This window comes from Pagrus pagrus (assembly GCF_965226575.1).
Source record: "Pagrus pagrus genome assembly, chromosome: 11".
In the NCBI taxonomy this organism is placed as follows: domain Eukaryota; kingdom Metazoa; phylum Chordata; class Actinopteri; order Spariformes; family Sparidae; genus Pagrus; species Pagrus pagrus.
Genome location: NC_140195.1, coordinates 7,589,114 through 7,615,557, shown reverse-complemented (window position 1 = coordinate 7,615,557; position 26,444 = coordinate 7,589,114). Strand labels below are relative to the sequence as shown.

Below are 26,444 nucleotides of genomic sequence, written 5' to 3'. Positions count from 1 at the left end.
TGCAGCTTCCTCTGGAGCCACAAAAGGCTTTGTACTACTTTTTCAAATACAGTATGCAGTTGTACTCCCTGAGAGTGACCCTTTAATGAAGTTTCTTCTACTAAATATGTTGCTCTTTCCTTGTGATTCCCAAGTCACAGATGCTGGGATTTCCCATAAGCACCTGAACATAACAAGAAGACGTTTTAAAAAGATCTCTAATGACGGATGATCAATCGTGAGCCAATATCAAATCTCTACGTTGATTTAAATGTCACACTAACATGAACCGATACCTGAAAGTGAAGAAAAAAGCCATCTAAAACTGTACAGTAGTCTTTGGGAAGTGGTCACAGGTCATGTAAAATATATACAAATTGTATTTCCTCAGCTATTGTTTGCAAAACCACCGATATGGTACTTTGACGACAGCATGACAGCATCACCTGCCTCATGACTGGAGGTGACACACAAACATGCATGTCAAACATAAAAGTCCACCATAAAGTCCAGACAGGCCAGTGTTGGACAGCGTCAGGCCCGCCCTCTAGCCGAGGCCTTGGTCCTGGCTCTCTGTGTGCCTGCGGCTGGTGCGTTTGCGCTGCTGCTGCTGCTGTTGCTGCTGTTTGGGGCTGAGCTGTTCCCAGTAGGACTGGCAGTACTGGTTAATCAGTCTTATCTCGGGAGGGAAAGGCGTGGAGACGAGGGAGGACTGTGTGTACGGCCCCGCTTGACGGGTTTTGGGCTCCTCCTCCTCATCTTGATCGGTGAGAGCTAATACGATGTCTCGATCCAGGATGCGCAGCGCCACGCGGGCCACCGTGTGTTTGAAGTTGTTCTCGGTGGCGAGGCAGTGGTAGAGCCCCGCGTCTGATTGGTTGAGGGACTTCAGGAGGATGCCGTGGTTGGTCTTCAGGATACCTCCCACACGGTTGAGCTGCAGAAAAGAGAGTAAGAGGTAAAGTCTCAGAGAGGGAACAGTGTATCTGATTTTTTATACAGATCACAAATAGGCAAGTGGTTTATGCTCTTAAAGGGACAGTTCACCCCAAAATCCAAAATGTATTTTTCCCCCTTACCTGTAGTACTTATTATTCATCTAGATTGTTTTGGTGTGATTTTTTAGATGTCTGCCTTCTTGAATATACTCACACTGAAATATTTATTTTTACCTCCACCAAGAAGTTATGTTTTCCTTGTTTCCATCTGTTTGTTGGTTAGTTGGTTTGTCATCAGGATCAAACAAAAACTACTGAACGGATTTCCCCGAAACTTGAATGGAGGATGAGTTTCAGCCCAGAATAGACCACATTAACTTTTGGTGTGGATCGGGATAAAGAGAGTCGGATCCAGGAATGTTTTCTGAAGCCCTTTAACATCATGAGATGGGCATTTTTCGACACTTTTGTTGATTTCTCAGGAAATAATCCATGGATGTTCATTTAAAAACTAGCGTATTTAGGTGACTGGTGTCTTTCAGTGAGTACAAAAGGAGACTGTTGGGCCTTGGCAGAGGTATGCACTCCCATTTTAGTTGATTTTGGGATGAACTGTCCCTTTAAAGCTATAAATTATTTGGAAAAAAAATAGATAATTTGCTTTCTTGCTGAGAATTTGATGAAAAAAATGATATCAATCTTATATCTGTCCTGTAAATATCAAGTTAGAGCCTGTTAGCTTAGCATAAAGGTAGAAACAGGGGGAATCAGCTAGCCTAGCTCTGTTTTAACGAAATAAAATCCACCTACAAGCACCTGTTAAGATCACTGATCAACGTGTTATATCTTGTCTATTTAATCCCAAAAAACAAGTGTTGAAATAATATGTTGGTGTGGATATTCTCATCTTCTCATGGCAAGAAAGCAAATGGCTGATTCCCCCAAAATGTCAAACATTCAAACATTTTCTGAATGTAACTGTTCCTCTTCCTCACCAGTTTCCTCTTTCCTTCCCTCTGGAAGAGCCACTTGACGGTGGCCTGAGGAGAGCGAGGCTGACACTCCAGGAAGGTGCTGCTGCCCTCCACCCCAAACTGCACCGTTTCTCTCAGACGCTTCTCTACTGCACAGAAGATGAAATGGTGACAACTCCTAAGAAAAACTTAAATTTGAAGTGTGCAAAACACAAAAAGTCACCTCACCTTTGGCATTAAAGCCTCTGCACTGCCTCAGTGGGTCACCATGTTTGACATCCTGTCTTCTGCTCCTCCTGAGGCAAAGATCAGAATTAAGGATTAAGTGGACATCCTCACTTTACGGTTTAGAGACAGTGCACTGTGAAGATAAGAGACCTCTCTGACCTCTTTGTGGACGGGGTGAAGGCAGAGCAGCTCTCTCCATCCCAGGCGCAGTAGGGGTCTCGAGCCAGACAGCAGTCGGAGCAGGCCCGGCCGTACACACCGCAGCGGTGCAGCGACACCTGGGTCAGCCCCGCGTCCGATGACACGTACAGCTGTTGCTGTGGTGACACAAGCAAAATAAACTCAGCTCAGTGTGTTAGGAATCTGTCGTGAGTCAGATTTGTGCTTGAAGTGAATTTCCTTACTCTTTTAGAGGATATCTTCATTGTTTTGACTGCAGCTCTGCTCTGTAAATCAATAAATAGCACAAGGGATAAAACAATAAGACTATTTTTTAAGATGAGCGTATTTTAGTCTTTTCAGGATCACATTTTTTTAGACGTACCCGGAAAACCTCCACTTCCTCCAGTGTCAGTTCCTCCATGCTAGTTGGGTCCTTCGGCAAAACTATAACTTTCTGGACAGTGCCTCGATCTAGAAGGAAGACAGATTATAATTAAGAACGACATTGTCTTGCCAAGATAATCCTCAAGCCATCAGCCCTGTTTGCGTCTCACCTGTCCCCAGGAAGAGCACCTCGTAGCGTCCGTCCACAGCATCCACCTGGTCCACCACCATGGCAGTGAAGCGGTAGTCCACACCGGTTCTCACCACCAGGGGGCGGCGGTGGATCGGATAAACTGGATGGAACATGAGGGGATGCGCTCTGATGAAATTCACGGCCTCATCCGAGAAGTTTTTGGAGGAGCGGATACCAGGAGTGAACGTTCCCCCTGGACACTGGATGAGTAAGAAGGAAGTCATTAGGAGGAGGAGTTTGTTTACATCATCACTCAGATGACAGTGGTTTATCTGATTGCATCACTTTGGAAATAACATGACTCAAACGTACTGTTCCAGGCCGTGGGTAGGGAATCTTGCCAGTGTACTCGGTCCATTGGTAATTATGCCCATGCTTGTGGGCGAACGGTCCATTGAAAACATTGCGGATATCAGCCATCGAGTACACGCAGACGGCTGAGCCCTTGAACACAGAGCTGGAGCACAAAACAGACAATTAAGGTGAGAGGTGGAGGGAGGAGACAGCTCGAGCCCTGTCTCTGAAATTAAAGCAAGAGTCATCCACAAAATTGCAGTATAGAATGTAACTTTTGGACTTTTACTTGAAATTGAAAATTAAGTCATTATCTACCCGTCCCCATGCCGATGGAAAGTCGGGTGAAGCTTCGTAGTCCACAAAACATTTCTGGAGCTTCACAGCAAAACAGCGTTGCAGTGTTCTCCTAAACAACTGAAGTAGATGGGTTCTTGTTTTAAACGTAATGAACTGTAGATGCTAAGCTAAAAGCATTAGCATGGACCACGTCTGAGGTCGGTGCACGAGCTCAACTGTTCGTCAAGGGTGGAATAAAATAACCTCTTTTCAAATCAATTTGGGATCTCAGGGCTTCAGGAGATTCAGATTACGACGGATGATTTTTCTGTTGTTTTTTTAACGCTTTAAAACAAGTCCCCATCTACTTCAGTTGTTTAGGAGAACGCTGCAGCGCTGTCCAGAAAAAAATTGTAGAGGACGAAAAAAGAGGGCATGAGGGTGATTAGATAACGACTGAATTTTGATTTTTGGGTGAACTTTTCCTTTAAGTAAAAATATCTAAATACTTCTTCCAAATCTGCAAAACAGCTCTTTGGGGGTGAGACTTGAATTTATCAACCAGGCCTCCAAACTCAACTCACCCTGCTGTGGTGAAGAGAGCGTACACCATCGGGTTTCGCTCATCCTGTGTCGGCTGAATAAACACATCACCTGGAAGAGGAATGATACAAAATCAATAACGCGAGGGTAAAAAGCCGTCGCAATTAAAATGCAATCAGTTTAATCAGAGTGCTGATTTTATTGTGGCCTCACGTAGTTCATCAAACCGCGTCTCCACTCCATCTTCTCCTATCACTGAGCAGATAAGGCGAGCCTTCAGGAACGTCGTCCAACGGTTCACCAGGGACTTCTGCCCTCCTTCATCATTCTAGACAGGAAGGAAATTGGGTCACGGCTCAATACGTACAACGTGTTTCATATTGCGCAAAGGTAAGCTGCGTGCATTTTCGCTGCATATGTGATGCGGCTCGGCTCACCAGACACACTCTTCCCACTCTGGCTAAAACGCTGGGGCTCGCCCCGCCGCTCGAGTCCAGACTCTTCTCACGGAAGAAGAAGTAAAGCTTGTCGTCGTTCTTTTCTGCACTGTCAGGGATCTGCTGGATCTGAACAAACACAGGCTCTGTGGGGATAACAACACATAAGCAGAGAAGGGATTGAGGCAAGTGGTTGTCAAATAAAAAAAGAGAGGAACCATAACCTGTAATCTGCAGCGTTTACCTCCTCACACCCACACTTACTCACCGTTGAGCCACCTGGAGTCATACTGCTCCGTTCTGATTGCTGTTCTCCCTCCCATGGTCCTAAACAGAGCGGCATCTGTACTCATGAAGTCAATATGGACACCCGCGTAGAGGTTACCATCTGCAGAGGTGAGAAAGTAAAGTGAGGCTTCGTGATTCAGCAGCGTGAGGAATTTGATAAGATTCTGTGATTATTTCTCCGCCTGTCTTACGGATCAGAACCGCGATGTTCTCCTGTTTGGGATCATAGGAACATTTTCCCTTCCCTGAATCCACATACCCAGGGACCAGCCGAAACAGGTAGTCCTGCAGGGGGGGGGAGAGAAAGCATGAAAATAGATCGCTAAAACGTCACAAGGGAGTGTGGGGAAATCATAAACAAATCAGTGTCCCAGTTTGTACTCCTGAAATATTTAGCAGGACAGCGCTTTCCAGGCCTACTGCTGAGGGAATCGTGCGGTAAATCCCACTCGGGGAGTTGTGTAAGTGTCTTCTTCTCTTCGCTCACCTCTGCTCTCCAGCCCCTGTTGATGAACGTGCAGATGGGCTGGTACGCCCCCGTCCCACAGGTGTAGAGGTGGGTGCGGTTCCACGGCTCTATCAGGCGCACGAAGTTGGCACATTCGCCCTGCACAAAGACGAGTAAGACAAATGGAATTCAAACATCGTCATCGTCATTGTCCCGTCTTGAAAAGGTGCAGGAAAGAGCAGGATGTCAACACATGTTCCCACCTGTCTTCCCTTTCCTGTCATCTGACATTCTCCCTTTCTCTTAGCGGACGCCGGCCAGTGGATCTTTTGAGAAAATCAGAAAATACTGGATTATTAAGGATACATAGAAGCATAATAGCAGACTGGATTTAAGAAAAAAAGCAAGCTGGTAGAGTCTGTACGTACGATGAGGGGCTCTTTGTTGACATTGTGCATGTCCAGAGCCACCAGGTACTCCCGGCTGCCCAGGTACAGACGGCCCTGATCCTGATCCATCAGGAGGATGCGGTAGTCGCTGGTGTTGAAGGAGAAACTGAAGGGTCTGGCTGCCCTCGTGTCCATCAGCTCTGTGTGAAAAAAAAGTCTCTTTTTTAGTACTTTTAATGATCTTTTTTAAAAACTGCACTTCTATTCTTTACTTGAGTATATTTCTGAGGGAGTGACCTACTTCATACCTCACCACATTTGCCATTCACACCTCTGTTACAACAAGTCTGCTCTAAATGGATGGGATTGATTGTAATGGCGGCACGCACGGAGCATCTCTACTGTAGATGCCAAGTTACCAGCTGCCTGGCAGCGTTGCCAGGTTGGGAGGTTTTCCGCCTAATTGGGGGGTAAAATGTGTTTGGGCAGGAAGACAGAATTTGGGTGGTTTATCTATGAATTTGGCGGGTTTGAAAATAAATTAAAAGTTATAGGTTATCGGTCATTGGATGAAAATGAAATAATTGCTGATAAATAGGAAGATACACAACAAATCTTATTAGAGCTGGGGGATATTAAATCAGTCATCTTTGCTCACCACATCTGAGCCTCTCTCACCTTCAGGTGTGCAGAAACAAAAGGTCAGGAGCTTATTATTGGTTATCTTATTGGTATCGGCCATGGGAAGCAGGTTATTATCGGGATCGGTTGAAAAAAATCCATATCGTGCATCCCTAATTAAAAATACATTCATGAATTGTATGAATTAGTTCTGCGGACACATCCAGCCACTCAACACAACTTTAATAAGACATCTTTTTAATTTACCCTTCTGAGAGGAGACATCAGCTACCATGATTTTATAGGAAAGTAATGAACACTAAGGACTGCACTGAGGTGGACTGGAAAGCAGAAAAAGCGCCTCTCAGTCTGGCTTCATGTGCGTTTTTTCTTTTTAATCCGGTGACGTTTCGGCTCTCGGGCCCTCTTCAAGATCAACAACCCATACTCCAAACGTGTCACCAGACACGCCCTAATGACACATGTAATGGTGATCGGACAATTATACTCCTCCACTCGGGTGGGAACAAACAAGCAAGAGTCCTTGAGTGACTTAAGACTTTGAAAACAGGCAGTGACAGAATACAGCCAATTAAACCACCGCAGAAGTTAAAAGAAAACACTGCTTCGTTCGTACCACATGCAGAGATCAAACAGCTATAAAGAAAATGTTTGTCTTTAGGGTGTGGCCTATATAAAATATCTGTGGCTGTGACGGAGTACGGTTGTTGATGTTGAAGAAGGCCTCAGGGCTGAAACACCGTCATAATAAAAGAAAAATGCATATGGGGACACACTTTTGTGTGAGGTACCATCATTACCGACTTGTAAACACACACGAGCTGCAGTGTTTATGCAAATCATTATATTTGTGGTAAGAGACACCTCTATGCTTGCATCACAACATCATAATTTGTTTGTGTTTTTTAATTGCATGGGATTCCAGACATACTCCTCTCCGTCTTCTCCTGTCTCTGTCTTAAGGCTTTAGGCTATACTTTTAAGGTCTGTCGCAGTTTACTAAGGTAGATAAAAACAACTTATTTTTGTTGTTTGAGCTGTTCCTTTAGTTTTTCTTCATTTTAAAAGGGTACATTTTTGAGTCTTGACTCTTTTGGTTGGGGATGAGACTCATTGGACCTTGAAGGCAGAGAGCAGAAATGGGAAACAGTTTTATATTTGAGTTGCACGATGTAGACTTCTATCTGTGTTCTCACGAACCTGTGAACGTCGAATTGTTGTTTAATTACTAGGTCATGACTAAAAGTTGTGATGAAGCACAAAACTGTACGGATAATATTTGGGTACTTTCTTTTTTATCACTTTGCTTGAATTTGGAGCAGTAATTGGGCTGGAAAGCATCAAACCGATCTGGCAACCCTGCTGTCTGGAAGAAAACGAAGCACCACTTGTCTTTTGACCATGATGGTGTGATGACGAAGCAAAACCCAAGAACAAGAGGCAGATTCAGGCAACACTCCCTGTCCACACTTTTTATACCAGAATCTAAAAAAGACAAATATCACACGATGAAGTGCTCTCCGCTTTTTAAAAACTCTTCTAATCACCACAGGCACACTGAAGTAAGTTGCACCTACTTCAGGTGAAAACGTAGTTAGCTAGCTAATGTTAGCTATCTAATTTTTTTGTGTGTAACGGTAATGCTTGATGTGACGATCACTGGCGGACTCGAGGGGAGTGGGAAGTGGGCGATCGCTCCCCCTGGTGCCCCCATGTACGAAAAAACACAGCGAAAGTGCCCTCTGTGGTGGACGAAACATGATAAAGTGCACTCTAGGTTTCCCTTCTAGTGGACAAAACATGGTGAAGTGTCCTCTCTTCACTAAATATTTCACGACTTTCTGCGATCACAAACGTGAAGCCCTTTTTTATTTTCTTCGCCCCTGCCCCTCAAACATCCTGGGTCCGTCACTGGGGGTGATATGGTAATTTTCACTTTCACTTGAGTCATTTTTATGGGAGTTATTGCACTTTTTACGTGAGTGAAGATTTTCAGCACTCAACCCATCTCTGACAAAGTGTTCCAGCTTTGTTAAAAAACAGTAACTCCACCATTAGGAAAACCAACAGCAGGGGGAGCAGAGGTTACTCCTCCAAACCTCCTCACATTATTCCCTTTATGCCTTTAACATGTTTCATTACTGACTTGGATGAACTTATGGTCCCTTGTACAACACCCTTCTCACTTCTTTTCTGGAAAATGTGTGTCACTGATTAAATATAACTCAACTTAGTGCATTTTAAGAAACATATTTGCTTTTAAGATCTTAATATTTTATGCGTCCTGACTGTCTGATTGAGTTTAAGGCGCCACACGCCGGCTGGAGTTAGACGAAAAAGCAGGTCCCTTAGGAGACACGGTCAGTGGAACTGGGAGCTAATTCTTAAGATCAGGATTGTGTTCAGCAGAGCGTAGCCTGTTAAGACACGCTGCGGTGGAAAATGTTTCTGCTTTTCTTTTTTTTTTTTTGTTCTCCTGAAAGCTTTGATTGAACAGTTTTCATCCGCTGCGAGACAAATGGACTGTGTGCCGCACTCCGCCTCCGAGTGTGACTTATTTCCATTCTTGCACACGACAATCCGCACGCACACACACACACACATCTGTGACCAGATAGTGACCGGCACATGTGGCATGTTAAAGACAAGCGGGATTATATAATGACAAATGTCCGCGCAGACCCTCACAAGCCGGCTTACGGGGGGATTCGGGAGGAAGCGCAATCTTTATTTACATCAAAGCGTCTGCCATCTTCCTTTTGAGGTCACCGTTAACAGGATGCAGTCAAGGTGCCACTAAAATAAGCCGTGCAATCGGATCTCCGGCCGACACGAGATGGAGCCTTTGAGGTGGGACGAGGTCCGGTTCTGTTCCTGAGAGGTAAACACAGGATAACAAGCCGGGGGGCCAGGCTCCACTGGGCCATAGTGGATTCACTGGAGGGGCTAAATGTAGAAACACCACACCCCTATACATGTCTCCATTCTCCAAAAATAGCAAACAATGTACTGCCATCATCTGGTAAACATTCAGCAAACACTTATCCCCTGACAACATTCTCACACTGATAGGGAAACACGGGGAAGGACACACAATTATAGTATGAAGCTACGGCCGGGTGCTGTAACCTCTCATGTTACAACCTGACAACATATTGTCACTAAGGCACTAATGACCACTGCTGGTTAGTCCCGGGCCTATCCCAAGCATGAGCAAACTGGTGACAGCAGCGAGGGGGCACGAGATTCTGAAACATGGCTTCAGTTACACGGCACATTTTGCTCTCTAGCAATGATGACTAATTCTATCAAGCGAGACTCAGTCAGGTCTCTTTGAAGTGACTGACACAACTTCCCAGTGACAGAGGAAGCTGTGTAACATCTCTATCCTCTGCAGGCCTCCAGAGTGTCGCTCAGGCCGGCCCATTCGCTCAGAGGAGTCACATGTCCTCCAGCCGCCCCGAAAAACCTCCTCCACAGGCGCCTCGGGGAACAAAGAGACTCGGTGTCACAAACAATGAACAATAAATCCTTGGAGTGGCAGAAAACAGTTGGGGAGTAAATCCAACTTTTCTCCTTTTTGTTCGGCATTAGGGGGAAGGGCGAAGTGAGGGCGAGCGAGGGCTGTGAATGCGGCCGCTTTATCGACAGAAAACCTCACAATTCAACACCTCTCAGCTGCTCCCAACAAGCTGCCGTGCATGAATTTTTCATGGGCAGCTCTGCACAGATGTGAATTCCTGTATCTAACGCTGGGAGGAACACGATCAAGAGTTCAAGACCAAACTTGTGTAATTGCACAGACCACTACTTTGTGCACCCTGCTGCAAAGAAAAAACAACACCGGTGTGTTCGTATAAGCTGTTTACTGGAAGAGGATTAGTGTTAAAGGTCATATAAAAATGCACTGCAATTCTTGTCTCGGCCCTCAAATGGAACTGTTGCCGTGCACGACAGCCACGAGCAGCACGCAGACAGCTGTTTTCAGTCTGACGAAATGGGCTGAATTCAAAACAGCCCCACATAGCTCCTGATTAGCTCACCTCTAATCTGCTTCAGATGTCGGCTGTCGAATTTGTACAAAATCATAAACGTGTCTCGCTGAATCACCGCAGTCGAACGAGATGAGACAACCCGACGTGTTTACGCTGCCTGAACCTGACCCGGGGACCAGAGCAGCTTTTTTGACTCACCTCCACACGAAAGCGTGCCATAAATCTGATCAGACCTTCAGGTGTGACGTGTGTCAGGTGCGCTTGGAAGTGACAACATGATGGGGATGCAGAAAATGACTGTAATCATGCGGCATTGTGTTTCGATCAAAGGTGTCATCCACCTATTTGTAACGTGAGTCTCAACAGCATGGGAAAATCCCAAACGACCACAAAAAAAGGCTTCAAAACCGCCATCCTCAACCGTTTTGAACTCGCGCCTCGCGGCCAAAATATTTAACGTCTGAAATATCACTTTTTTGCTCCTGTGATCAAGTTTCAGGTGCTTCCTTCCTTTTCGTGTCGTCGTGTCACATCAAAAACAAAGAAGAGCTGACGGGTCAGACTCCAGTGGGTGTTGGGTTCAGGGTGTGGGGAGAAATTCTGTTGAAGGGCACTACCAGTAACCAACCACCACGTAATATCCACCTTTTGTTTCCAGGGTCGCCCTGTTCGACATGTGGCAGGAAATACGTTCTTTACATATGTATAAAGAGGAAGTATAACCGGTGTGATGTGGATGTGTGCGCGGGCGGTGCGTGAGCTTGTGTGTGCGACAAAAGGAAAACTATTAAGACAATCCCTGCTGTCAGGAGAGTTTTCAGGTTAATCTGTAGAAGCTCACCTTTGAAGGAGAGGCGAACCCTGGGAGCAGACTGCTGCAGGCCCGAGCCTCTGTAAACACATAAGGCCAACAGGAGGAGTTGGGCTCCAGATGCTGTCATGGTAACAGTCATGCAGGTAGCCCACAGAGATCTAAATCTGGAAGAAAAAAGAAAGAGGAATGAACTATTATTATAGTGTGCCCCAAGAGAAATAGGAGACAGAAAAAGAAAGGAAGGACAGGCAAGAGACTCTCGCTCTCTCTCTTTCTCTGATGTCTCTGATCAGAAGTCTGGCCTGCAGCCTTCCAAGGCGAGACGTATAGTTTGGCAGGAGAGAACAACGTCCAAATCTTCACACCTGCTCTGGAAAATATGACAGCCCTATTATTTATTTAAAGAGTAAACGCAGTGAGGTATGCGTTAAGACTTTTTAATGCCATTTGCGAGCACGGTCGCATGGAAGAAACTCTGAAAAAAGGGAGATTAAAGTCTTCTCGTCCTCACCTTGGACGTGTTCTTAAACACATTACCATCACCTTTAACGTATATTTCACCCCCTTTTTTCCTCGAAAACCCCGAACAAAACAAGACTCCCAAGCCCATCAGTGATTCCCCTCGGCCTCTCTCTCGGCTCTTTCAACAAAGCACGTCTGCGCACCCTTCAGAAGCTGACGAGTGAAATACATGACAGTTCAAAGAAACAGGTAGCCCTCGCTGAAACAATTTCTGACAGTTTAGGGGTGTTGAAACGTAGCCTAACTGTTAGACCTTAACTCAAGCATTCATTATGCATCTGCACTTTGCTGGAGAGGATCCCATATAAATTATGAATACTAAAAGCTGAGTCCACAACATCCATTAAATTGTCTCCCTGAAGGTGTGCTTTGCTCGGGCTATAAGCCATCCCACGGGCTTTTCTTTTTTCTCGTGTCATCCGTGTAGCCAGAGGCCTCCTGTGGCTACGCGGTACAAGCCCTCGAAATAGAGGGGCTTTTAGGGGCGAAAAAAAAAAGTGGGGAGATTTCACAAAAATGTTCATTATTATTTCCCAACACGGGCAGTAAGTCATGTGTGATGTGAAGACATGTTCCCATTAAAGATAAGTGATGACACAGAAATGACTGGCACGCTGAGTGAATATTGAGAAATTAAAAACAGAAGCCACTGGAGTGGGGAACGCCTCGCAGGCAGGGCTTGCTGGCATAATCACACAGTTTGCCATATATCTGCTCGGCGGGGAGGCTTGATCTCCATTCCTGCTCATCCAACACTGTACATTCACTGTTAATAATACATATGCACCAGGAGAGAGGGGGGGGACCAAAAATGATGATTTCACGTCAGGAGGAGTCACAGGTATTTATCACCTGGAGAGAGGATCAATCAGAACAGCAGCAACAACACACATGAATAAATAATCAAAGCAAAAATAGGAAAAATGTGATTATCAGACACATTTTCACCCTTATTTTTTAAATATTTCTCTTATTTTTAACTGTATATGGCTTTAAATCCATGTTCACACATTATATTATATATTATCTTTTAAATGTGAATAAAAAAAGAGAAGGGAGGTGATCTCTTTGTCTGAAATCATCAATCAGGAGCTAAAATATGACACAAAAAAGCGCATGTGGAGCTCCATGGTGATGGCCTGGTTGTATCAGTATGAATGACGGGGTTTCTACTGGGTTTCTGTGCTGGGTGGTACCGGCAGCACAGATTAAAGTTCAGCTGTAACAACACATGGTTTCCATCTTTTTTTTTTAAAAATAAAAAAAATAATTACAGGATCTCAATAACCTAGTTTTTTTCCTTTACGCGGAGGAGTGCGCACTTACCTGTGAACTCAACATCCAGAAATAGGAACCGAACAAATGTGTGCAGTCATTCACAGCGCCGCTACACAGTAACCAGGCATGAGTTAAAAGTTAAACCAGAGGGGAAGTTAAACGTCTTTACCTTTGATTCTTCTCCCGGACTCTTTCAGTAAGAAAAACGCCTCGGAGGATCCACAAACTTGCGGGGATTTGTTACCGCTGCATTCCCCGCGTTTTGGTGCCTCGGAGCTGGATTCGGAAAAATCTCCCTCAGCAGCGCTGCGCAGGAATAAAACAATCCGATAGGTTTGCAAATTCCCCTGGAGAGAAAAAAGAAAAGAGAGGAGGGCAAAAAAAAAAGAGAAAAGAAAGAAGCGCTGCTTGTCTAATCAGTCGATATTAACCGACAGCATTTGTTCCATAAAAAGAAAGAAGAAGAAGAAGAAAAACACAGCTGATCCCTGAACGGTTCCTCCACTCTTTCCAAAAAAAAAAAAAAGAAAAAAGTTTAAGCCTGGATGGCAGCAACCATCACCGTCATGTGAGCAAAGAGGTTGGTCCTTTAAATTGAGCCTTTTCTAAAGGGAGTTCTGAGTGTGACCAGGTGCAGGTGTTGGGAGGGAGAGAGTCTGCCCTGCTGTCCTCTCCCTTCTGTTCTGCCCCCACCCAGCCTTCCCTCTCCTGTTGGCCCACAGCAGCATTGGACCAAACCTCTTGGTACACCATATGGGTATGATTAACCCTGTCACTGCTGGTGAGTTTAACACACATTTACTGTAAACCCAGCCATGGATCTATGTCAGCTCAATAGCCCTCTCTTGGCAGAGCTTCTTAACACCAAATAATTAAGTGCAACGTTGAAACAGCCGCCGTTTGATGTGAATGTGTTCTCATGCTCCAGGAGGGCCACACACTATTCTTATACGTGATGCACGGGGGGCTGAAATTCACCGTTAAAGAGCAGCAACTCAGACAGTGTCGCCATTACTCCTCGGTTCAACATGAGAGCCAGGTCAGCCGAAAAAAAAAGATTCCTGGGATTCCTCTGAGGCTGGCTTCAGCACTCATGACAACAGTGACAAAGCCAGGAGAAGGAGAAGAGGGAGGGGGGGGGGGACTGGACGTAAAGGACATCCATCCTGTTAACAGAGCCTTGAGCTTGAAATTAAAACAGCCTTCAGAGAGAGCCTCTCTTCATTACTGGCTTTGTGGTGAGCTCTGACGCAGTATGGCGCTCTGAAGACACAAAAGCACACGGCCCTGCAAAGACAGTAAAGCAGAATAAACACACGAGGCAATGTGGTGTGTCAGTGTGTGAAAGGTCACAGAGGAGGGCAGTTCCTGGCAAAGCCGAGCAAAGCTACCTTTTCTTTTTTCTTTTTTGGCATTTATCTTTTAATGCACATTCTTGCCGTTTGATTCGAAGGCACCTTATCTGGAGTTGGGCATCAGCCAGATGTGATGTACAAGCAGTGGTGTGTCAAGAAGTGTCCAGGAGGGAGGGGAGGCTTTGTTTCCCGCCCCACCGGAGGCATCCCTCCAGTTCCAGCTGAGGAAATGAGTCATGAGTGTGTGTGTGTGTGTGTCAGAGTTCAGGTTTCCGTGTGCACTCAACTTTGGCCATGGACACCGGTACACTGCCCAGCTCCCAACACCTCATAAGCACGTCATCTGTATCTCTCACTGTACCATCCTGCTTGTCTTATCTGACCAGCTTTCACCCTCCGCTGCCTCAACCTGCACGAGAGATAGCGGCGGCTCTTCGCTCGCCAGTGGAAAAGGGGTATTTTTCGCTCTGTGTACGTGAGCACAAGGAGCAGGAAGCAGTGGCCGGACGAGGCCTGTTACCTTTAGCAGTGATAGATGGATTTCAAGGAGAAGGACAACACAGAGTCTGCTTCTCTGTCAGGACCATCTAATGGATAGGTAGTAGGTAATGAGAGGTAGACATTTATCCCCGTAGGCCGGCCAAAGGCTCCGGATAAATCCAGAGCCCTCAGTCACATCAATCATGATGATTTTAGGGGCTGAGTATTGTCCCCTCGAGCAAAAAACATCCCCTACTGATGATCTTCCAGAGAGTATATTGATAAATTGAAGAGTGTTTGAACATGCCTGCTGCAGAGATTCAAGTCCAGGGCGGCAACCAAAAGCACGCTGGGATAGACTACCTTGACCCAGAAAGGAGATTATAGGGTAGTAGAGGGAATAAAAGTACGTTACGCTCCAGGTTTATTTGCTCTGTTTTCACCCACAACACTTCCCACATGGCTGTACAAGTCTCCTAATTATTATCTTACAAGCCAGGAAAAATGCAAACATCCCAATGTGAGATAAAGGGAACAGGTGCTGTGTGACATCCATGAACTTCACACATCAGTGGTTATCAAAGGAGAGCTACACTGGAAAACATCTTCGACATGAAGGGCGCATACGTGGCGCACATTCCAGTCGCAGCCTGCTCTCCCTGCACCGCGTTGGAAGTGAGGTGATCCCAGGTTTTTTTTTGTTTTTTATCTTCTTCTTCATAGAGAACACTGTACAGGCATTTTGTAGCTGCAGCTTCCCAGAGATGGAGCAGTCGTCCAAGATGCCACGTGTCCACTGGTCCAGCCAGCCAGTCACCATCTGCCTTCAAGACAAGACTGGCACTCTCCCTCGCTATAAAATGCAGCTGGGTGAATCAACAGCTGTGGAAGAGGAGCACTTTCCAAATAACAAGGGGTGTGCGCCAGGGAGGGAGGCAGGGTTACTGTACATGAAGAGGAGGATAGTGTGGATGTGAGGCGGGCGAGTGAAAGTACAGTGCTTGTGTCTTGAAAGGTAAATCTGTCAGCAGTCTTGCAGGAGCCTTTGGTAATAGGCGCTTAATGGTTTAAGTGTCCAAAAAGCAGTCCAGATTGTTTTTTTTTGTTTTGAGTACGTGTGACTTCCAATCTTAACCTTTTTGTTTGAGCTCAGAGATTCATCGAGAAGAAAAAAAAATCTGTCAGGCTGGGAAAAAAAAAAAAAAGTGAGAATAGAGCATGTGGCAGATAAATCTGTGCGCCTACATACATGTGTACAGTGTGTGCATGCATGCAGACGAACACATGCACCCGGCTCTGCAGCTTCAATTAAAGTGAAATTGATTTCCCTTATCTCCCCCGGCACCCTTCCTCTCTCCTCCCTGTGCGCACATCCTTGAGACACCAGACTCCAGGTGAATTTCAATGTCAGAGACAGGAAGGTAACGCAAGCGCCGCAATCTGTTCTGTCAAGTGGTTGTGTGTGCGTGAGCGTGTGTGTGTGTGTAGGTGTGCATTTTTCTGTGCGTACTGCATGTGCAATGTGATTGGTGGGGGGTAGGCCTACTCGTCTGTCTGGTGTGATTGTGGCTCTGTGTAACTGGGCCCAGGCGTGAGTGTGCACTCTGTGATCTCCCAGATAAGAGTCATCCATCTGCTGTGTGTATCTGTCAGGGCCCAGGCAGCTCCGCTTATCGCTGCACTCATCCATTTCCCTCAATCATACTCACTCTTTTCTCCTTTCTCATCCCCTCTCTGTTTGCCCCCGCTGCACAGTTCAAATGCTGTGCTTCATCTTGATTAGCCGACAAGGAGACAATCACGTGTATGCACGCACAGTGCGGCTGAAAACCTGCAAATATGCATGTGGCGTGCGGCTGCTGCAGACATGCATGGAGGTGCGTAGAAGAATGCAAGCCTGTGAGCATGCAGACATGTGCAGGAGACACACACGGGAACACAGGTAGTTGGTATTCATGGGCCTTACCTCAACCTATCAGATTACTCACAAAAGAGAGCAGCACAAGCACTTTACTTTGTGCACTTTTTAAGGGAGAAAATACCTCCACAGCATCAATCACACAATGAAGAATGAGCCACTGTGTGTCATCTTTTCATTTTTTCTACTTCATAGTGAATCAGTCGGAGTGGCAGGACTACTCCGTGAAACGTGAGAGCATGAAGCAGCATGACAAGATGATTTGTGTACAGTAGCAACACCGGCTCAACTCATGGGAGTGTAGTTTACACGGGGGGGAATCCATTTAGGCCCTTGCCACCCCATACATAACAAAGGCTTCACAGACAACCCTCAGACCACAAAGCAGCCCGAGGACGGCTTTGTTGTCGCAGCAATCTGTACTTAGTTTGTCACGATCAATATTGTAGGAACCAAACGCATTATTAATTCATAGTCATAAAAACATGTTGTGCTCAGAGGGGGGGCTGGATAATGCAGCTTCAAAGAGGAGGCAAACACTGTGTTTCACATGGGATCATTTCACGGGGTATAACGTGTTTCCATCATCAGTATTAATAGTATATGCCCATCCTAGCCTGCATACCCCGGGTGCTGCTGGGCCTACAGCAGGACAGGTTTTCGCCGGTGGAATATTTATAGCTGTGCATTAAAAGTGGAATCAAGGGTTTAAGTGTACCATTGCAACACCGCTGCTGCTCCTTTGTCTGGGCCTGTCCAAAAATGTCTTGCCCGGGGCTATTTGCAGTGCTACATTCAAAATGTCAGATATCACACTCTGCTGCCGTCACATCAAAGATGGAGCACATTAAAAGAACAGCTGTATCTCAGCGGGTTTTGTTTGATTTCGCACTTCAAGAAGAACATGTTGCAGCCAAGAATATCAGAGAGGTGACTTTTATGTAATTAAGTCACACGTGGATCTTTGTTATTAGGACTTGTTTTTGTTTTTTTTTTAGGTTTGAGGCAGCTGAGTAAATGCAAGATGTCACATGATGACACATATTTGTCATGTACACACATCTAAAAGCTGGCATCAAAGTGCTGTATGATAAACTGTAAACACCCATAAACAAAACTAACACCTACAGAGTGTCAAGATGGCGATAATCTAATGTGCACTGCCACCTTGTGGTTGTTTTATGCATAAACTACAATGTAGAACAAGCTCATTCTGCAGCAAATGCAGAATTAGGTCATTTCATGCCAACTCACCGAGGGCCTCCCAGCTCAGGTCATGGATTTTCTTTCATGTTGAAACTTCATTCCTACTAAATTCCTATAGCTGTACTTCAAATACTTTTTAAGTTATGAGGTTCTGGTGTTTGGCCCTCAGAGCTGAATTTCAGCATTTTATGTGTTTCTTTGTATGCGTGTTCTCAGCAATCGCTCATTTTTCACTAGATTGGGTTGAAATGTGTCCTTAACATTCAAGAGACCCAAAAGAAAACGCTCCACTAGTTTTCACTTTCTTGCAAACATATTTTCTGGAAGTTGTTCGGTCCTGCATTAAAAAAATTGAGTGCCATAGATCAAGGTACATATAGCTTTTTTGGTTATTTGGACTGATTTTCCCAAGGATTATTTTTTGTTTCCTTACAACTTTTCTAACGTGAAAGTGTTAATATTCATTGCGTATGCATATAAAAACAATCTAAGATGTTATATAACTTCATTATTTTTCTTCATAGCTTTTTTATTTCCTCTGTAGATGTTTGTACCACGTTCATTTCAAGGTTTTTGTCTGATACTTATTGAGCCTGTTTTTCACTCGGCTCTGGAAATGTGCAAGTTACAGCTTGTAAAGTTTTGGTTTGTTGTTCTGTGTCTGGACAAAATATTAATGAGTTTCTCAGCTTAATACACACATTATTTCACAATTTTCGAAATCTCTGAACTACTTTCTGACAACAATTCAGCCAAACTTTAAGAAGAATCAACTTCTCCATCGGCATAAACATCAAGTTTCAACATCATTTTTTTCAAGGAAATCCATGACATTAACCAGGGTAAGTTCTGGATATTGGGTGAGCTGGCATGGAATGACCCAAATACCTGATGTTACTGTACATATATATATAAAGCTCAACAGACAGCGAGGTGAAACAACTGCCTATTTTATTAGGTCTGAGTCAAAAGGTGGACATTTATCTTAAAGCAAACAAAATTAACCAAAGCAACCAACAAGTAGGTATCTTTAAACTACAGTGTTCTATAAAACACAGCACACAAAATATAACTTTCTGATCATGTTTATGAAAAAACTCCAGATTATCTGATAAATTTATCCATGGGTTACACACGTGTGCTTGTCTCATCCAAAAGACAACGCTGAAATATTATTTACAGGTCATTGCTAAGAAAAGTAAGCAAATACAAATACTAAAATTTTGTTACAGTGCACCCCATTATGTTGCTGTGCATTTGACGTTTACATTTACTGACACTGTGCACAGAAAAAAAGAAAAAAAAAAGCCTTGTAAGTTTACTGTAATCATCCCGTCTTACATTTCATGCTCACAGGCATGCCATGGTGTGGACGTAAAGAACAGAAAAACAATGTAATAAATACCTTTTTCTTAAAAAAAAAGAACCTTAAAACACAACAAAGCAAATTAAGTTAAATCCTAAAGAAAAGAAGATACAAAACTCAGCTACTTGTTGTAGGAGTGCGTTACAAAAAAACGTAGGAATCCACAGAACGCTGGTCAAACTACGCGATGATTTCAAACATCAGAGATGGTTTTACAGAATGTTAACGGGGGTGGACATCGGTGTGTAACAAGACTGAACACATAGATGACGGAGGAGAAACACAGGTAGCATATTAAAACAATATTTGTTTCCTATTTACTACAGTAGAGTACACGTTTCCTTTTACACAGCCAACAACAACCAGAGAGTGTAAATGACTGAAAACCGGTAATGCTCTTTCCATAAAACTACCACCATGATCATCCCTGAGAACAAATTTTGGTTCAGTACTCAGTGCATCTGAAATGTACTGTCATGATATCAATTTAGTTTGTGACATTTGTCATGTTGATTCTAAAAACAGCTAAAAATCCATCTTAAATCGATCACTAATAACGCCACTGAAGGTCTTTACATTAAACATCTGGAGGATTTCCTATGCAAAGTTTTAAATCAGCGATCAAAATCTCATCAACGTTTAGTGTTCAGGCCGTCGTGTGATGAAGACTACTTGTATCAACGGAGCATTATTTGCCTAAACCGATTAGAAAACCATTTTTGCAAAAAGTGAGTACATCAGAATACACAGTACCGACTGTAAAAAATAGAGGGGAAAACATGCTGCCTTGGCTTTATTATTATGGTTAACCCTGATTTTTTTTATTTCATTTTTTTTATTTTTACATAGTTCTATTTATTTTAGGTATAAAACAACACAAACCAATATTCTGTGCATAAAAATCACAATAAATTGCTCTGGTACTATCCGCCAGCTTGGGCATCCTCTTCATTGTCCTGGTCTCTGGTCCCTTGGTGACTCGCCGTCTTCATCGATTAAAACTCTTCAGGCCTCCTCCTCGTCCTGCTCGCTGTCGTCGGAGCCTGCAGGACGAAAAGTAAGACGGTTATAACTTCAGAGGATTCTTGCCGATGTGAAATATGATTGTAACCAACACCCCTAACTTTTTGTTTAGCATTAAAGCAAAGCACAGTCAGATCTGTGAAATAAAAAAAAGCAGCATAATCAAAAAGCAGAAAATGTGAGAGACAAGATGAGCTGCCACCCCGCACTGACTGACTGTTGTGATAGTGGTGAATTTGCAGCGCTGCTGTTAAGAGTAGTGACTTACCGTCAATCACAATTTCTCCACCATCATCCTTCTCCTCTGGGCTCTCATCTGAGGAGGAGATATTTCCTGTCTATTCAGTTTAGCTGCATTACCCACACATTTATATTTACAGCTACAACACAAGCCAATCCACTTAATGCCAACAAGCTGTCGGCCTCTAATTCACAACATGGGCTACATCAACACTGTGGATTTCAAAACACAGGATCATATTACAACAACTATCTGCTGACATCCATTCTAAAAATATGCTTGAAATAACAGGGCTCCAGACTCACTTTTTCCACTAGTAGCATCAGCGCATCAGCACAAAATCTAGGAGCACTACTTAAATGACAAGCAACGTAACACAAACTCTTTTTTCCCCCAATATGACTATATTACTGCTCAATGTTTTGGTATTAAATAGACAGAAATAACAGTGTGCTTTTATTTTAAAGGGGCTCCGTGGAACTTGTGATGTGCTGGAAGCCAGCCGCGGACTTTCTAAAATAGACATTAGCTACTGTTGTGGAGAGAGGCACTGAGACGAGGCACTCGAGAACCTGCACTTAGTCACATCCTTTGGACTGTCGTGGAAAATCTGACCCGAGTCCTTCACAGAAGAATCCCACAGTCCAGCAGCATTAAACAACTCTAAACAAACCGTCCACAGGCTTGTATAGGCAACAGAGAGAGACGAGGAAGGTCTCATTTGTCACGTCACGCTACAATCCCCTCGCATGTATTAATGACGAAGGTTTTAATACATGTCAACTGCTACAAAAGAAGTCGCAAAGTGAAGTAGTGCTTTAAGAGACAGTTATTTTCCATGACTTCTGAAGGGAGGCTGCAGCTCCTCCTAAAACCAGATATTATAAAAAGCATCAATTACAAAAAGTTTAAACTGTGTTTAAATAGTGTAAAGATTATAGCGTGTTCGCCCCTTTCTTCCTGGGATATTTATGTGTTTTAGCTATTATCTCCACTGTGGAGGCAGTTATACGTGCACAGCATTTGAGTCCAACACAAATTTCCCTACTGGGGGGAATAAAGCAAATCCCATCATATACAGGATAAGAATTGCTTTTTTAAAATCACATGTATTAGTCTATTAGTAGATCGTGTGTTCCACTGAATCAAAGTAACAGACATCAGGGTCAGGCAGACCCACGCAGAGAGCTCACGAGGTAACTGCTATTACTGATGTGTACAGCGACACTTGTTGTGGGCAACTCACTCCCTCTTCCTGTCCTTGAGGGAGAGGGAGGCAGACTGGGGTCTCTGGGGTGGAGTAACAAACACATTGTGCAGCAGCAACAATAACCACGTATTTATCAAGGAAGTAGGTCAGATGATTGATCACAGAATGCTTTTTGATTATTGCTGTGGCGGCCATGGCAAAACGTTACCAGCGCCAACGCTGCTGCTCGTTTTTCACATGATAGACTGTGATGTTTTTCAAAAAAAAAACAAAATCACAGAGGGCATATTTGCAAATCATAGTTATTAAATTTACTGTCACCAGAAACAGTTGCAAAATGTGAATAAATGGTTGCAGTCTGGAGCCCTGAATAAGCTTCAAAATACACATACATCTATAATTTAAAGTGAAATGTGTATCTGCATTACTAGAAATAATGTGCCCCAAAACCAGCCGTGTGGACTACTGAGGGTTCAGGCATCTCTTTAAAGTTAATAAGCAAATATAATTGAGCTAAAATAGCATTTACCAGCGCTTGGCACCCTCTCCTCCTCTTCTTCTTCTACTTCTTCTTCCTCTTCTTCCTCCTCCACCTCTTCATCCTCCTCCTCCTCCTCCCTGCTGTGACCTTGTTCAGCCTCACCGGCTTCCTCGCCAGGCTCATCGTCCGAGTCGGAGATCACCACACAGTCATCTCCATTACCGTTGTCTGCTGCTCTGGCCCCGCTGCCACCACTGGAGAAAAGATACACACACACACACACAAAAAAATTGCGTTAAGAGTACACACACACACTCATTGTTCCGGTATGCATCCCACCTGGTATTAACAGCCAGAAAAAGAAAAAAAAAAAAAAATCAGGAAACTGTTAAAAGTTTACACATAAACTGTAATTTCAAGGCCCTGAGGCTGAGAATATTTCAAGAATTTATTGCTTAATAACTGGTTTGTCCACTGACTACAAGTTACACACTGCATGTCTGTGGCTTGAGTACACATGTTTTACCTGCCGTTCTCTCTTGGTTCCCAGAGTGGAGTGAGGTAGTATCTCAGAGGGTCTCTGTACAGGTCGTCCTTAAGTATCTAAACAACAGCAGAGAGGTCATTTCAATGTGTATACATGTGCTGTCTAATGTGCTAATCTGAGACAAAGGGTCGTCATTGTATCGCTTCAAAAATCACCGTTTATTTCTGTTGGCAAAAAGCTGAATGTGTGCGAGCCTCTGAATCATTTTAGTTAACAATAAACTAGCAAGAAAGTTGAGACATCTGACACATAATGTTTGTCTAGTGGGCTGAAATGTCACAAAGTACTTTGTATTAACACTGAAAAACAGACGCAGTTCGGTAGCTCTGAATGTCATTACTGTAATGCACTTTTAAATAATTGGTGATACTTGTTACCTAATCAAAGGTGGCAGAGTTAATGACATGCTCGACTTAATAATCTCCGTGCGCTATAATAATTTCCCTTTATTAAAATGAAGGGGCAATCTGCTCTACCTGTGCTACATCATCTTGACCTGGGTTGCTATGGTCACTGAACCAGCTGAAAAAGGTCTGGTAGACCCCACGCGACGTCTTCCTGGGTTCGCTGTGGGCCGTCAGGTTCTGTCCACGGTGCCACAGGATGGGGTTGGAGAACGACATGGGAGATCCTGAAACATGAGCGGCCAGGATTAGAAGGTGTATCAGACTTTAGGTAGCCTCAGGTACTCATTTTTAGATGTTTGTACTATCAGAGAACACTTGGTCTTGAGTTTGAGAGATGAATGTTTTGTGCTCGACGTGATGTCTTTGTGATAAACAAAACAACTGCTCATTTGCATAATGTGATGCAACAGCCCTGCCATAATGCATTTGTAAAATATTCACATTTTTGTTGCGATTTTTGTTAAATTGTTTTGAAAGTTGTTTTATTCTGTCCGTCCATGTTTGCGTGAATAGGGAACACACAACTACAATAGCATCATATTTTATTAGAGCATTAACTGCACAGCTGCAGCGTTCGGTCACTGTGGGTGTGAACGTGAGAAGTCTGCTGATCTTTGTGGTTTTCCGGCTATGTACTCGTTACTTTTAGCACTTTTTGGCAGTTGTTCCTGAGAACGAGTTGCCATTTGTCGTTTTAATTCCAAAATATGATTGAATGTCTTATCCTGGGGACATTTTGGATTTGTTTGACATTTTCTTGTGCTAAATGAAAGACAGTATGTACATCTCCAATGAAATAATTCATTATTATTTACCAATATATCACATGTAAGACAACTCTGCCTTGACTTAATCAGCATGCTTATTTTTACCTCCCATCCCGAGGTGGAGCTCCTTCATGATGATGTTGTTCTGGAAGTACGGGTTCCGTCTGAAGTGGAAACGGATCCTGTAGCCGAGTTTATTATTCTTGAAGGACTCGATCTGAAAAAGACATGAGGGAATGTCTGGATCTCGCTACCAGGCACATACAACCAGAACCACACTTTGTAAGAACACACAAACTCTTCCTACCTCGAGATCAGTCATGTAACTGAGAGCGTCTTCATCAGTCTCGTCAATGTGAGCTGAAAGGTGAGGATGGTTCAACAGCTGGCACATCAAAGTTAAGGGAAAACACAACACATGTATATTTCAGTCACTCAAACACAACACAGGGATAGAGAAAGTGTTTGGTTTTGTTTTTCATGTTAAGGATACAGCTGTAACCCAGAAGCCAGGGATAGTTTTTGCGATCGAGCTGCGCTGATCAAGATGTGGACGCCTCTGGCGACTAATCTTCAGCTCCAGCCGCTGGTGAAGCCGGGCGCTTTTCTTCTCAAGCGCTTCCAGTCTCATTTGTACCTGCGCCAGGAGGGCCACCGACTGCCTCATCTCTGGGGCCATCTTAACTGACACAATGGCACACTCCCCATCATCATTGTCCTCATTGTCCGATGGGAACGAGGAGCTTGGAGTGGACGATGACCCCGATATGGATTCATCACCTTCATCTGCTTCTGGCATCTCATCTGCATCCTCCCTGTCAGTACTATGCACAGATGTGGAGCTGTCTGCAGCAGCTGCCTGCGTTTTGAAGCCTGCTCTCGCAGACTGATGGGCCCCACGTTGCTTGAATCTGCTCCCCTGTTTCACCTGTTTCGCCTTTTCAGATGAGCAAGGAGTCTCTTGACTGTCGTCCCCATCTCCTCCTGTGAGACTGGCAAGAGCTTCAGCAGCTGCTATGGCTGCTGAGTCGGACTGATCCAGAGGAGTTGAGGCACGCAGCTTTGTTCCTGCTGGTTTCTCTGGAGCTGCCTTTGCATCAGATGACCCCCGTGCATCTGAGGACTGTGGTTTTTCAGAGTTGCTGGCATCGTGGCCGCCAGCACTGGAGATGTTGACACAGGTACTATCTGAACCCTGATCCGTTTTCACAGCAGCTGCTTTTTTCTCACTATCTTTCGACTGGCCCTCGCTCCCAGCTGTTTCCTTCACGTTGCTCTCAGCTTCACTGTCTTTGCAACTTTCCGACGTGACCCCCGCTTCGTTTGATGCGTCACTCACTTTCGTGGACTTGCTGGGGACGACTTCATCGTGGTCGGGCGATGGACACCGTTTCCTCGACGCGGAGTCAGCGGACTGTTTGCAGTCCGTCAGTTCACTCATGCTAGCTACCTAGCCAAATAGCTAACACGCTAGGTAGCCCGCGAGCTCAACTGAAACAAACTTAAAATGAGATCGATCACACCACAGGACTAGCTACTTAGACACCCGCTGCGATTTTGTAACTCATATCGTAACGTAACCTACATTCTCAATGGAGCTGGAACAGGAAGCAGCGCTTGTATTTCTCCGCGGCCTTGCTCAACGTTAAAAATTAGCGGGGCTACTGCTAACGGTAGTTAGCTTACTTCACCCAGTTCGCGTGTCTTCGCAGTAACGGCTGCACCACATCCTCACGAATAAAAGTCCAATAAGAAAGACTCGGTCCAAATAATCAAACCTCCCCGCGCTTTATCGCCTTAAGCGTCAATCCTTGTTCTTTATATTAGTTTATGTTTGCATTATCCGTTAGCTTACTATCCGTGCACCGACGTGACAGAAAAACAATCCTCTGATTGGCTACGGCACGCCGCGCTAAAACCTCTCGACCAATCATCTGCAAGGGTGTGTTTACACGGTAATCTATCCAGTAATCTATGTGTAGCAGTGGTGTTTGGTTTAAACTGCGCAGAGAGCAAGTGCAGCAGTTTAATGTGTTTGTACGTTTAATATCCAACAGGCTGCACATTATATGACTTAAGCACGACTTAAACTTCCATCAGATCCTTCCATCCTTAAGCATCAGATATTAAAATGTAGGAAATGTGTAATTAATCTCACTTATGGTTCAAGACCTCAAGTGTCAAACCAGATGTAAACAAAGACTTGTGTTCATATGTGGATGAATACAGTGGAGGGCTGTGGGCGTTAACAGTCGCCTGTGTGATTGTTTGGATGCAGGCCAGCCATTACGAATTATGGACAGGGGGACACAATGTTCCTAACTGGGCCCCCACCCCCCATCTACACCCACCACCACCACCAGCAGCCTTAGCTCTGACACCGACAGGGGCAGTTTCAAAACAAGCTTTTGGTCATTAATAGCCACAGATGGAGTCTTTAATAACCATTTCCAAATTCATGGTTTGCACACATATTCTCAATGTGAATATAAAGCACACGAGGGGATGTCATTTATCTGAAAACACAGAGAAAACGCTTCTTTTTTAAACAGACTGTGACAGACGGCAGCAGGATGTGTTGATTCCCGGAGGGAAATTGGCACACGCATTTACGACCTAATCAGGCTTATTTATTTCTGTTGTTTTACAGCTCAGC

The 26,444-nt window shown here is 44.4% G+C and overlaps 2 protein-coding genes across 4 annotated transcripts; both read right to left on the bottom strand.

Annotated features, from left to right (window-relative positions):
- Positions 1-91: 91 nt before the first annotated feature.
- Positions 92-13,451, bottom strand: sema3ga (sema domain, immunoglobulin domain (Ig), short basic domain, secreted, (semaphorin) 3Ga). Of its 2 annotated transcripts, none has more exons than XM_084367520.1 (18): positions 12,957-13,451; positions 11,015-11,151; positions 5,576-5,736; positions 5,411-5,473; positions 5,187-5,306; positions 4,891-4,984; positions 4,680-4,799; positions 4,412-4,557; positions 4,188-4,302; positions 4,016-4,085; positions 3,171-3,315; positions 2,836-3,058; positions 2,664-2,752; positions 2,524-2,565; positions 2,279-2,436; positions 2,120-2,187; positions 1,913-2,040; positions 92-916 (listed from the first exon to the last, which is right to left on the bottom strand). In XM_084367520.1, the coding sequence occupies exons 2-18, from the start codon at positions 11,124-11,126 to the stop codon at positions 527-529; spliced, it is 2,244 nt and encodes a 747-aa protein (XP_084223646.1). In that variant the 5' UTR covers positions 11,127-11,151; positions 12,957-13,451; the 3' UTR covers positions 92-526. The 2 variants fall into 2 exon arrangements, with proteins under 2 accessions (XP_084223646.1, XP_084223647.1); XM_084367521.1 differs by having other exon boundaries at positions 1,913-2,037.
- Positions 13,452-18,680: 5,229 nt separating this feature from the next.
- Positions 18,681-25,690, bottom strand: tspy (testis specific protein Y-linked). Of its 2 annotated transcripts, XM_084366737.1 has the most exons (8): positions 24,282-25,689; positions 24,096-24,173; positions 23,894-24,005; positions 23,091-23,245; positions 22,594-22,670; positions 22,116-22,321; positions 20,404-20,451; positions 18,681-20,155 (listed from the first exon to the last, which is right to left on the bottom strand). In XM_084366737.1, the coding sequence occupies exons 1-8, from the start codon at positions 25,227-25,229 to the stop codon at positions 20,118-20,120; spliced, it is 1,662 nt and encodes a 553-aa protein (XP_084222863.1). In that variant the 5' UTR covers positions 25,230-25,689; the 3' UTR covers positions 18,681-20,117. The 2 variants fall into 2 exon arrangements, with proteins under 2 accessions (XP_084222863.1, XP_084222864.1); XM_084366738.1 differs by lacking the exon at positions 20,404-20,451 and having other exon boundaries at positions 24,282-25,690.
- Positions 25,691-26,444: the final 754 nt, after the last annotated feature.

Coding starts and splice junctions, on each gene's coding strand:
- sema3ga (XM_084367520.1), bottom strand. CDS start 11,126: ATGACTGTTACCATGACAGCATCTGGAGCCCAACTCCTCCTGTTGGCC. Junction 5,737..11,014: donor GGTTCGCCTCTCCTTCAAAG/GTGAGCTTCTAC, acceptor TTTTTCACACAG/AGCTGATGGACACGAGGGCA. Junction 3,059..3,170: donor CCTACCCACGGCCTGGAACA/GTACGTTTGAGT, acceptor TTACTCATCCAG/TGTCCAGGGGGAACGTTCAC.
- tspy (XM_084366737.1), bottom strand. CDS start 25,229: ATGAGTGAACTGACGGACTGCAAACAGTCCGCTGACTCCGCGTCGAGG. Junction 22,322..22,593: donor GAACCAAGAGAGAACGGCAG/GTAAAACATGTG, acceptor TCTTTTCTCCAG/TGGTGGCAGCGGGGCCAGAG. Junction 20,156..20,403: donor TGGAGAAATTGTGATTGACG/GTAAGTCACTAC, acceptor TTCGTCCTGCAG/GCTCCGACGACAGCGAGCAG.